This window comes from Lontra canadensis, unplaced genomic scaffold, assembly GCF_010015895.1.
Source record: "Lontra canadensis isolate GAN:19392208 unplaced genomic scaffold, GSC_riverotter_1.0 scaffold48, whole genome shotgun sequence".
NCBI classification, from domain to species: domain Eukaryota; kingdom Metazoa; phylum Chordata; class Mammalia; order Carnivora; family Mustelidae; genus Lontra; species Lontra canadensis.
The window spans coordinates 12845200-12857921 of NW_022631042.1; the positions used below are offsets into that span (position 1 = coordinate 12845200).

Sequence of the window (12722 nt, forward strand, 5' to 3'; positions counted from 1 at the left end):
GCTGTGGGCACCGTTCAGGGACAAAGCTGTGCCCTCCGGAGCAAAGGCGATGGGGCCTGCGCGAAGACAGGTCTGTGTCCCTGCACTGGTGAGAGCATGAGGTCCCTCTTCTGTCCCTTGTCTCACAAGCATCTGCACTGAGAATGTCAAGTCAGAGCTTCCAGGCCCATGGCCAGGCAGAGCTAGGGTAACCACCCTTGCAAACCCCACTTAGGGGACAAGGCCATGCTCCAGAGGGACAGACAAGGATGGGGCCTTGCAGCTCTGAACCTGTGTCTCATGTAGAAATACAGATCACCCAAGGGCAAATCCCTAATGTCAGCGGCTTTCTGAGGCCACACTCTGTCCCGGGGAAGAAAACAATTCCTGCTGCCTAAGAAACTCTAATGGAGACAGTAGAATGTAAATGTATGCAAGAATCTTGCTGGCCGAATTCAACAGTCCACTAGTATTACCGTCAAGAAGCAGGCACCCTGCAGCAGATGGCTGTGTGATGGGGGGAAGGAGCGCCCGCGAAGGCCCGTGTGGCTGGGTGTCTGGTGGGGTGGAGGCAGGGGGTGCCGCACCTGCAGTCTGGACTGGAGGGTCTCTGACTGGCGCTGTCCCTGTCCCTCACAAAGAGGACCCTGCACCAGCCTGCTGCCCTCCCCCCTGCAGCCACTGCCTCTTAGGCAGACACAGGCCAGCCAGCTGGGTTTTGGTGGTTTGCCTGCCTATTTTTCTCACCCCCCCATTACATAATGTTTTAGAATATTTTGTATTATTTTTTAACTTCCTTGTTATTTTTAAATAGCAATAACACTATAAGAGGAATTTAAAATATGTTTACTGGCTTTTCTAACTGCAAATATAAACCATGGAAAATATAGAAAACCTCTAAAGGGAATATCGCTAGTGACAATCCTGCTATCCTCAAATTTTGATGTTTATCCTTCTTGACTTTTCCTCTCCAAACATATAGTTATTGACTTAAAAGGGATCAGGGCTCCTGGGTGGCTCCATTGGTTAAGCGACTGCCTTCGGCTCAGGTCAAGATCCTGGAGTCCTTCATGGCATCCGGCTCCCTGCTCAGCAGGGAGTCTGCCTCTCCCTCGGACCCTTCCTCCCTCTCGTGCTCTCTCTCTCTCTCAAATAAGCATATAAAATCTTTTTAAAAAATTTAAAAAATAAAAGAAATAGTAGGGATCATATCGCATCTACTATTTTGTAGCCGGCTTTCCATTTCATGATGCATTACGAATTTATTTTCCCAATTTTTAGACACTGACCAGCAATATAACTCGTGAATGGCTACCTACAGCACGAGTGTTCTGAATTACACACTGATCGCTCGTTAATTTCTGAATCCAGGCACAGGTACCAGAATGTACTGGAACTTCAACCGCTCCGTCAGAGAGGGTTCTCCTGAGAGGCCCAGGGGGGCTGGCGACAGACTCCCCTCACGCGACTGACAACAGAACTGGTCTCGCGCAAAACTGTCAGGACCCGTCTCCCACGCCATGATATGACTTTAAAAGCACAGGGATGAAAGCACATCGAAGGGTAAGCACCATTTTAATTCATACACGTGCAATAAACAATGAAACATGGCAGCTGGGGCTATCAAAAATAATAGCCTAATCTTAATACGGCAAATCCCAAATCACAGCTTTCCCACACCCTTTTCAAGAGCTGGTTGGTTAATGACCTCCAGTGCGCCAGCTGATTCTGTTAACTCAGCATCGATCTGCCACCCAACGGGGATTGTTGGGTTATCATATTACTCAGTAAGTAACTTTACGGGAGTCTTATTGGGGTTATTTTCATGGTACAGGCAGGGAACTGGTGGATCAGTGACCTCAGGACCTTCTAATCACTCAGCCTGTCCATGTTTGGTAATGCCAAACCCTACATAAATACTTTTTAAAAGGTCTGAGCTGATCCAAAGATATTATCTGGAAACACATGTGGTCCAACTTTAAGTCTTTTTAAAAACCCAACTCCGTATAGATGGGCATTTGAGAAAGATGATTCAGTCTCTTGTTTTGGCCTTAAAAAGAACTCTTTGCCAATTACAAATACGCAGGACAAAGCACGGGGCTCCCCTTTCAATCAACAACCTTGGATTCTTGTGTTTGAAGTGACATTACACCTGATTTTTGTACTATCGAAAGCTTGGATGACATAAGACAGTGAAGCAGTCATTTAAAGGACATGCTTCTTATTGATTGCTGTAGTTTCTAGTTCTGAGTCAGTTTTTAGGAAACTGCATGCCTGGAATCTCTTACCTTATCTTTATAAAGAAACAGTCAAAGACCATTATGCTCTTGGATATGATGGATAGTTACATCAAGGTTTCCCATCTGGTATGCTGTGGTCACAAAACAGGTTTAAGTATCATGTTTGGTTCCCTCGGCCCTCAGGGTTGGTCATCTTTTCGTATGTATAACATTCTCTGTGTGCCACAATGGGGCAAAATTTGGAAAGTTCCAGTTTATTGAATAAATAGCCCAAACAGTTGTTAAGTTATTCAGTGTTCCTTACAATCTAAACTGGTAGAAGGCCTATCTAAGCATTCAGTGCTGAAAAGGATTTTCCCATACAGCGGTATATTCTTAGTGACTTTGAATTAACATACTGTTTTTCTCTTTGAACTGGTCTCTAGGAAGTTCAATCCTCAATTTTGTGCTCTACTGCATTAGCCATCTTGATCCTAAATTATCTGCACCATTTCTAGTCATTCCCTACATTTCACTGCTAAACTCAATTCTCTTAAGATTCTATTAACAGTTTTGCTATGGAATGTAACTCTGACATTTTTATTTTTATTAAAAAAAATTTTTTTTAAAGATTTAGTTATTTGAGAGAGAGGGAGAATAAGTGAGAGAGAGCACACAAGCAGGGGCAGAATGAGAGGGAGAAGCAGACTCCCTGCTGAGCAGGAAGCCCGAAGCCATGAAAGACTCAGTCCCAAGACCCTGGGATCGTGACATAAGCTGAAGGCAGATGCTTAACCAACTAAGCCACCCAGGTGCCCAACCTCTGACATTTTTAGAGGTAGGTTAGAATGAAAATGATAAATGAACAAATGAAAATTTCAGAAGAAAGATGTCTATATAATTACAAACTGCCTGGTATTACTACTCAATATATTTCGGTAAGAATGGAGAGTTAAAAAAAATCCCCCTTAGAAAGAGCATAATAAAATTTATCAGCTTAGTCTTGTGAATTTTAACTCAAAAATCATGCACACACGCACACACACACACATCACTGCACATAATTCTGTAGGGTTTCTGGTTTGAATAATAACTTTTAGGATAAATCATGTGCAATAGCTATTGTTGTAGGTCACAAAACAGCTGAATATTGGCAATTTCATAGAGCTCAACATGAACAGTGGGGAAGGATTTGATGGCTAACAGGATATGGATATATCAACAGCAATAACAGAACTACGTCTCACCTGAATGACCTCAGCATTCGATAGGACTTTCCTAAATCAGACACTCTTCTGCAGAAAGGACCCACAGCCAACTCCATCTGAAACAAGAGAAGATACTCCACAGCGTTAATGTGAGAATCCTGTATCCAACTGGGCTCACATCTGGCTCACAGAAAGTTGCAGCCTGCCGTACACCTAATTTCATCTAGACTGTGCGGGCAAGTTTTAAAAGTCAACTAAATTTAACAAAAGGCATGAACTTAGATGACTTTTGCTTTTATTTACTAAAGGAGCATAACATGAGACCATTCCTTCAAGAATACAGAAAAATGTTTTTTGGTTATGTGAAACGAGGAAATTCAGATATTTTCTCCACTGAAAAACTGGAGAAGGGAAGGTTTTTAAGACTGTGCACCTGTATTTGAAGTAGGCATCACAAGCCTCTTTATATTAAGTAGAAATCATGACAACTCTTAGCAAGCTGGTCCAAGTGATGAGAAGCATGGACTCTGGAGGCAGCAGCACACCTGTCACAACGCCAAGTCTACAGCGACTAGTTGTGTGGCCCTGGACTTCACTTCCCTAAGTTCCAGGCTCCTCGTCTGTCAAAAGGAGACAACGCTAGTTCATGGAATTACAAAAACCAAACAGGTGATTTCACAAACCAGTATGTGCAGGGCACCCTGCAACTGCTTGTTCCATGTTGAAAATTATTAACAGTATTTTTTAAACCTTCCCCCTTTTACATTATTAGCAAATTAATTTGCTTCTTGACTCAAGAACTGTTGGTTTCACTGCTCTTTATTTTCCTTCTTTGGCTGGAAATTTTACTTGTCATTAAATGGAGTTTTAGGCTCTCTGTTCTTTATCTAGCAAGTGCAAAGTTTTCACAGACCTGGAACTCAGATGACAAACCATTTCTCTGTTCTTGCTATCGACAGGACCCTGGTAGAAAACAGCTTAGAAAATGTCTGAAAAAAGTAGTGGAGAGTGGGGCTTCTGTCCTGTTGTTATCCCTCTAAAATACTGCTCAGATCTCTTGCCCCTGCAAATCCGAGGAGACCTAAACAATCACTCATGTGATGAACATTTCTGACTCCCTGTTAGTTGCCAGGCACCACATTACACATGGTGATGAGAAGATAAATTAGTCAACCTTTAGGAAGCTCTTTCAAATTTAGTGAAAAAGGGGCTATTTATTTAAACAACATTATTATTGAACAAAGTCACAAAAAGGGGGACGCCTGGGTGGCTCAGTCATTAAGCGTCTGCCTTCTTTTCAGGTCACGATCTCAGGGTCCTGGGATCGAGTCCCACATGGGGCTCTTGCTCAGTAGGGAGCCTGCCTCTCCCTCTGCCCTCCCCCCTGCTTGTGTGCTTTCTCTCTCTCTCAAATATTTTTAAAAAATCACAATAAGGTGTGTCTATACACACACAGATACATATATACACATATATATACACACACCTGATTATTATTATTTTTAAAGATTTTATTTATTTGTGAGAGAGAGAGAGATAGTGAGAGAGAGCATGAGCAGGAAGGACAGAAAGCAGCAGACTCCCCGCTGAGCAGGAAGCAGGACTCCCAGGATCATGACCTGAGTGGAAGGCAGACACTGAGCCATCCATGAGTTCACCAGTACCCTCAAGACCTTCTCAAGGAAGCTGCCCACCAGATCCCCCCACCCCCTCACAGTCCGCTCATACACTTGACAGCACACTTGTAATTCTGCGTAATAATAATCAGGTGTGGGGGTGCTTGGGCAGCAGAGAGTATGTCTTCTGTGTCCTAGAGGAAAACCTTAACAGGGTTAGAAAATACTCTAAAATAGAGAAGGTTAAGTAAATAAAAAGAAAAATCTGAGGCAATAAAGTCTAGATTCTTGCCAATAAAGCAAAACAGAGCCCCTTCAAGGCAGTGTTCTCAAATCAAGACAGTGGTTCCTTGGGACCTGTTAGCTTCTTCACTTGATGGAGCTGCTGGTTTCCCTGAGCGTGTGGCATGCAAAGTAAAAATGTTATTATCATGTATTCCTGATTTGGTAATTCTAATCATATATGTGTGTATGTGTATGTGTTATGGTTTTTACACACTAAAACTACACAAAATGTTTTTCATGAAATACTTTTGACTTTTTTTTTCAATTCACCATCTTCAAAGATTAAACCAAAAAACCTTTGCCTTAGCATCTGAGCAGCAGAGAATGTTACAAAGTTACGATATGAGAGAATATGACCTTGAACAGCTGTATAATCTATGATGGTACAGATTTCTATGCCATACTACAATTTCAAAATGTTAGCTGTTTAAAATAAATAAAGGACCCCCAGCGTCCTGAAAAGCATTTTCTTCTGCCAGATTTCCATGAAACAATAAAGGCCATGTTTCCAAAGGGCAGGAGCGTTCCTTTTAGAGGAGGTGACTCTGCAATTAGCTGTGGACACATGAGTGGCAGGTACAAGGGCCTCTCTCCCGCTGCCGGTTTGCAGGGAGCGAGCGGTCAGCTGCAGGTGCGGTGAACTAATTACCAAGTGGTTCCTGCCCCACCGCAGACATTTGGTTAACCACGGGGCATCTCTTGATACTCTCACGGCTCTCCCGCCCTGACACTGTTCAGGAGAAAAGGCAACTGCAATGAAAATCTTCATTATTTCCTTTTCTAAATGTATATATTCAGGCAAATATGAAATACATATATACATATATTTAAAGGGCGCCAGAAGACCTATAAAAAGAAACTGCTAGGAGGACCACTGAATCAATATTTCATGTCAGCTCCACAAGCCATCCTTTTCCTTGGGGAAGAAATGAAATTGAGGGGCGGAGGGAAGTGGGTGCTTCAGAGGGCGGGAGTGGGGGAAGGGAGGGACAAATCCCCCCCCCTCCCAGAGGCTGTCAGTAGACCCCAGTGGCCTTGAGCAAGCAGAGCGTTTTAGAATTGCTGTGTGATGAGCGCAGACACAGAGAGCATGTGGTCACAGTAGGAAATTAATTACCTGTAGGAAACCACCTCATGCCCATGACCTGATTCCTAAGGAGACTGTATGTCAGGTACTTCCCTTGCCACGAACCCTCCAGATGGCACCTGGCAACTACTTTCTCCCCCTCACCTGTGCAACAGTGCCAGGAGGGACAAGATAGGATTCCTAAAGAAACCTTTAAACTCTATCATTGTCTGTCTTTGCAACGGGTCGGAATGACAAACTATTCAGCAATCCTAAACCTACGCCACGGGTCTCTTCCGGAGCTCTTTCTCTTTCTGCTATTTATGCCAGAATGAGTAGGCACTTTTATCACAAGAACACTTAAAACCCAGAGAGGATTTGTGTGTTCTTGATTCCAATGGCCTCGATGGCTGTGTTTCATTTTGAATACAAACTGATAGAACTTTCAATAAGGAGGCAGTCAAAAGGCTTTCTAATCCCCAGGTGCTGCCTGTCGTGAAAATGAACAACGTTGGGATCATACCTACCTGTTTTGACTCACCCGGGGGGAAAATACACCCAACCGAGCACGGTCCTGAAAGCTGAGGGGTAGCATCACAGGACAGCAGAGGTGGCAAGAGACCACATCAAATTAAACAAAACCCCCAATTCACTGTCATTTTCTTAAAAATGGTGGGGGGCCGGTGTAGGTGGATCCTGTTTACCAAAGCCACTGGTCACAAAGGTGTCTCTCCTGTCTCCACCTGTCTCTCCTGTGTCCGCAAGCTGCCGGGTGGGGAACCATCCACAAGGTGAGGGGCTGAGCAGGGTGCTCTGAAAACTGGGACACACTGTCCGGGAGGGAACAAAGGAATCAGCACCACACGCAGTGCAGCGACCCGTGTCACGGCGGGGGGCTTCACACTGAATAAATGCTGCAGTCTCTCTATTGAAGGAATGGAAAACAGGACGCCCTGGAGCTTACATTAGTAGTAAGGATGAATGAGTTTCATTTATCTTACCGGAAGGGACTTGAGAAAAGGGCCGGTGGGTTGCGCAACACTAGAGAGACGAGGCACCCGGTCAAAGTCTGAATAATGCGGTTTGTGGGGGGTGGGAGCTCAACGTGCCACCAGGGGCTTTGCACTTTGAGCAGGTGCTGGTGCAGGAGCAAGGGTTACAGGACAATGCCTCCCATCCTTCAGGACTCAGAAGGGAACAGATCATTAAGAGAAAACTCGGGCCGAACAGGCTGCCTGGCGCGGTGCCGGCACTCATTTTGGCCATCTCCCGCTCACTGCCACTCTCCTCGGACTGGAAGTGCTGCCTCCAGGAAAGTGACTCAAGAACCAGCTGGAGCGGAATGCAAATCAACTGGGGGGGGGAGGGAGGCCCGCTGAGGGAAGAGGAGAGGAAAAGAAAAACAGAATTCAGGAGGAAAGGGGTAGACGAGAGAACAGACGCTCATTTCAGTAGAGCCCACAGTGTTTTTAACACACAAGAGCAGGACTTGGTGCGTCCTGGTGTTTTCAGTCCCTGAGCAGCCCGTGACCCCAGTAGGGGACTTACAGACAGTCCTCTTTAAGCTGAGGTTTACCTGCAGCATTAATGCAAAGTGTACACGGGCATGAGAAGGAAGCTTCTGAAAATGGGAAAGATCAAAGGAGCAACATTAATGGTAACATTTAATTCCTATTTTTAGGTCTAGGCTACCTAAGGTATATTTCCCAAAGGAAGGCTCTTTACTATGGTCTAGTGGCAGGCATATCATTTGAGGATGAAAATGACTAATTCTAGACCAATTAGTATGCAAAGAGCCCAGCTCTTGAAACACTCAACAACGTACCTGTTCCTTCTGGACAGGTATGAGTCTGACAACCACCGCCCGTACAAGGAGTCTCCCACATCTGCTCCTTGGTGTGGGAATAATGAATCCAGACTCGCTCCCAGAGACACACAGGGATAAATAAGAACATTAAATATAACTATCTTTATTAGCTGGGAGATCTGGCAAATTATGAATAATCCATCTGAATAACTCCTGTAGATAAGTAATGTTAACAGTTCTGAAAAGCATAAAAAATGAGTCCATCTTTGACATGCTACATAAATACGAGTGATCTGTTTCGGCACCTTTTTATTCACGGGTATGTTTGAGGTGTTTCTTTTTTGCCTCTAATACTACTGGAAGCCTTCAAAAAAGTCTGTCTAAAGGAAGAAAGGAAAACCCCTGTTCTATAAGAGGTGACCATGGTTTGAGAGCCTGGAATGATTTCAAGGGCGGCCAAAGACCAGAAAGGTACTTTGTTCAACAGAGGGAGGCCAATCAGCCCGCTATGTACGTGGCCCACTGCATACAAATGGATTCGAACATTGTCTTGGAACACTGAGCTGGCCCCTAGGGGATTCCAGATGCGCTGGGAGTTCTTTCTCTTCACATGAAAACAGATAGCCCCTTTACAGTATTTGAAGGAAATGTCATTGCCTATATTAATTCCCAGCGAAATTAATCAATTACTCTTCTCAATACTAACCTCACGGGATAATAAAATAGTAAGAAAGCCCTACATTATGTAGAAGTGAGATATGTTTTGTCCTATGGAATGAGCTACTTCACCTTAACCTTGAAATCTCAAAGATGAGGGATGATTCATTCAATAAATACAAAGAGGAAAAATCTGGTAAGAAAGTCTCTTTAAACTCTTCTCTTTTTCTTACCAATTTAGTTTAAATGAATTTATTTTTCTTTCTGCTTCAACTCTTTAAAACACTAAAGAATATATACTTAGTCTTTCAGTGACTAGATAATGCGGGGGTGGAAACGTTTCCCCCCCCTTGTAGCTATGGAGCTCCATTTACCTGAGCAAAATCAGCAGCAAGTCGTACTTTCCCACCTTCACCAAGAGGTCGTATGAGACTGGCATTGCGAATAAAAAGTTCAATTGCTCTTTGGGCGATAGCTTCTGTGTTGTCAAAGACAAAATCCAAGCATTCAAAGTGTTTAAAGTAGTCACTCATAACTCTGGCAATGAAACCCTGAAGCTCCTTCATGTACAGAGAACAAGGAACATCAGGCTTTCCCGAGCTGGATAGTGACCTGCGAAAGGGAAAAAACAGCTGATGTACTAAGTGCCACCATTCAACTTTTGCCCACCACCGCCCCCACCTGCTATTTCAATCCCAAACCATTTTTTCCCGTAGTGGTTAAAAAGGTATTGCTTATTTTTACTAAGAATTAAGGAGCATAAAACAATGTTTAAATTATAAAGACTGTTTTGAGATGCTAGGAAGATTACTGACGAAATCTTAGCATCCCTTTACCCAGAGAGTATTAAGAATGAAACGGCCAACCATCCGTCTCGGGTGATTCACACAGTGCCGTACGCACTCTCGGACCTCTCAAGGTCCTTCTCAGCTTTACGAATCTCTATGCACTCCTATGTTTTGCCTGGTTAGTGAATAAATCAATAATGAAGCCTGGAACAGCATTTTACACTTTGTAAGGGCAGAAAACACTGCCTTCCCCAAAACAAATTCTTGGCAAAGATATTTCTGCTCCTGTGCTATTTAATCTGATCAGCCCAATAGTAGATTTCTGCCTGTGGGACTGGTTATGCAACAATACACGTGGTATGCAATTTTTTCCTCCCAGATGATGAGGTTTGCAAAGGCTTTAATTTGGATCAACAGATGATGCCAGCTGATGCTCCATGAAATACTATTTATAATTTATAAGTGTTTATAATTGCTCTTTAAGGAATATATTAAAAGAATGTGAAATATTTATAGGAAAGAAGTTATACCAAAATTAGAAATCACCTGATATTAATTAGCTAACCAATGAGATCATTGGCTACGAAGTGCTGAATCGTCTTCAAAAAAATGAGTGTTTCCATATTCTGAGAATGACGTAGAAAAAGTGGCAATGGTCTAAAGAAGAATAACAGATATGACTCAAATGCCTAGAGCAAGAGAATGAGGCGAACTTAATTATTTTCAAAGACAGCAATGAGTGCTTATTATCAGAGGATGTTAACCAAAGGTCTTCTATTTCCAGAAGCAGATAGAAATAGAGAAACCAGTCCTAAGTTCCAGAAGGGAGAGAGTTTGTTCAGGTGTAGAAGAGAATGTCCTAACTAAGGCAAGGCCATGGAGGGGGAGCATGACGGACCACTGCTGCCTGCAGTATCACAGCCGAGAGCTGCTCGGTACAGCCTCAGCTGATGACGGCAATTTTAGGTGGGTTTGGCCGTGCCAGATTCAGACCATTGCACAGCCTATCTTTGTTCAGTTCAAGAGACTAGGTTGGAGGGGAAAAAAGGTACCAATCTCTTTCATGTTTTCTTAGGCTTTATCGAAAGCACTGTTGTTACCTTGAGCTACTCCAGAGGAGTATTTCAAGGATTCTTATCTGGTCAGTTGAAATGATTTCCATGAGGATTAGAAAAAAACATACTAAAATCATTTCCAGGGGCGCCTGGGTGGCTCAATGGGTTAAGCCTCTGCCTTTGGCTCAGGTCATGATCTCAGGGTCCTGGGACTGAGCCCCCATCAGGCTCTCTGCTCAGCGGGGAGACTGCTCCCCCCACCCCCCGCCTGCCTCTCTGCCTGTGACCTGTGTCAAATAAATAAATAAAACCTTAAAAAATAAATAAATAAAACCAGTTCCAAGCACATGGCAATATAAGTAAAATAATCCACCAGCCAAAATTTGGAAATAGGTATTATCAATTCTTAGTATGGATTAGAAGCTTGATTTAAATTTATTAGCAAATGAAATGTGCCTGGCCATGGCTACAGCACAGTTTTCCCAATTATGCTGAAGCTTTTAGAAAGAGATTTTCAGCTGATCTAGTGCAACAGTAAGCTGTGCAGGAATGTAAGGGTCTTTATCAAGAAAGCCTGTGTGTGCAAGCTGAAGGCAGAGGGACTAACCAGATGCACACCTGAGAAGTGACAGACGATCACCTTCAGGTCCCCTATCTTTTTGGGGCGTGCGCGTACTCTCCCTGCGGCCAAGGGGCGCATCCATCACTTCAGGATCTAGGGTCTTCCTACTTTTACTGCCCTTCCTCCCCCATTCAAAGCTATAATCAGAGAGGAGTCATTTTACATTAAATGAAAGAATTTCAATCAATGTACTACGTCCATCAGACATTTACATTTTGAGCTTTCTCTAATTTGGAGAGAAACACAAATTAAATACATTTCATATACCAGGAGACTGTGTTGGGCATTACTTTTTAAGTAGCAGATGGATTCTGTAACCACACTACATATACGGCCGGCTGACAAGGTAAATCTGCTTTATTCCTTTCACCTAGAATAAATATAGAGGGCTTTCAAGGGCAGCTGTTCACTACTATTTTTCTGAGTGTGACCCCTGGTCTACTATAAAAGTGATTCCTACTTCTTGACTAGTTTCATCTAACTTCACCTTTTATTTCATTCAAGCCACACATTTGATATGGGAAATGAAATGACAGAATTCCTAGTAATTACTAGTATCAAAGTTCTAGAAAGTGAGAAAATTACTGCCCTGGGGCAATAATTCCAAATATCTCAAATGTCTGCCATATGTAGACAGAGAGCGGAAATGGGACCATTAACAGCCATTTGGGGGAAAAATTAAGGGCAGTGTTACACACCTTAAAATAATGCTTCCTACTTGTGGCAACATATGACCGGTTATCCGGCTCCCTAGTATTTAAGCAAACTAGTAAGGACATACCTACTAGGGAGACCAACTTTTAATGTCCAGTCCACTGGCTACGGCAGTAGCTGCGGTTCCCCAAAGTACACAGCAGCTGAGGTAAATAGCTGAGCGCTCTTACAGAATGAGCCTTCACTTTCTGCTTCCTTCTCACAGGCATCGTGGATTGGTCCAACTGGGACATTTCAGATCACTTCTGAACAAAATGCATTTCCTTCCAAATACTGCTAAGTCAGCAGTTTTGTATTCCTAGCTCCAAATATTACTGCATTTTGTGTATAATACACTTGACCCTCTGTGCTTCATTCCACTATTAAAAAGAGGGATAACTTTTTACCCTTCAAAAGATATTTTGTGAATGAGATAAGGGGATTTGAAAAATTAAAGGACAGTGTAAAATTCACACAATTTTCTACCAACAGCTAGACCAGTGGCTGGATATTTAATAACATAGATATTTAAACAACATGAAAAGAAATACAAACAGGAAAATTCAAAAACAGTAGCTATGAATTAGGAAGATAAAACACATATCTACGCATTAGTATTTGAATGTTTAGCTCTTGAGTGTGGTTAAGAAAAATCACTCTAAGCATGTGCAAATAACTATTCCAAATTCTCTACAAATAATGTCCTAATACAGGGAGTTCAAACCAT

General features: G+C 42.9%; 1 protein-coding gene across 1 annotated transcript in view; it reads right to left on the bottom strand.

The window, feature by feature from the left end:
• Nucleotides 1-12722, bottom strand: part of COG5 (component of oligomeric golgi complex 5) — a 276431-nt gene that overhangs the window by 12366 nt on the left and 251343 nt on the right. The window contains exons 18-19 of the mRNA XM_032873369.1: nt 9212-9449; nt 3446-3522 (exon numbers count right to left, since the gene is read on the bottom strand). Coding sequence (XP_032729260.1) covers nt 3446-3522; nt 9212-9449 — 315 coding nt within the window. The remainder of the gene's footprint in view (nt 1-3445; nt 3523-9211; nt 9450-12722) is intronic.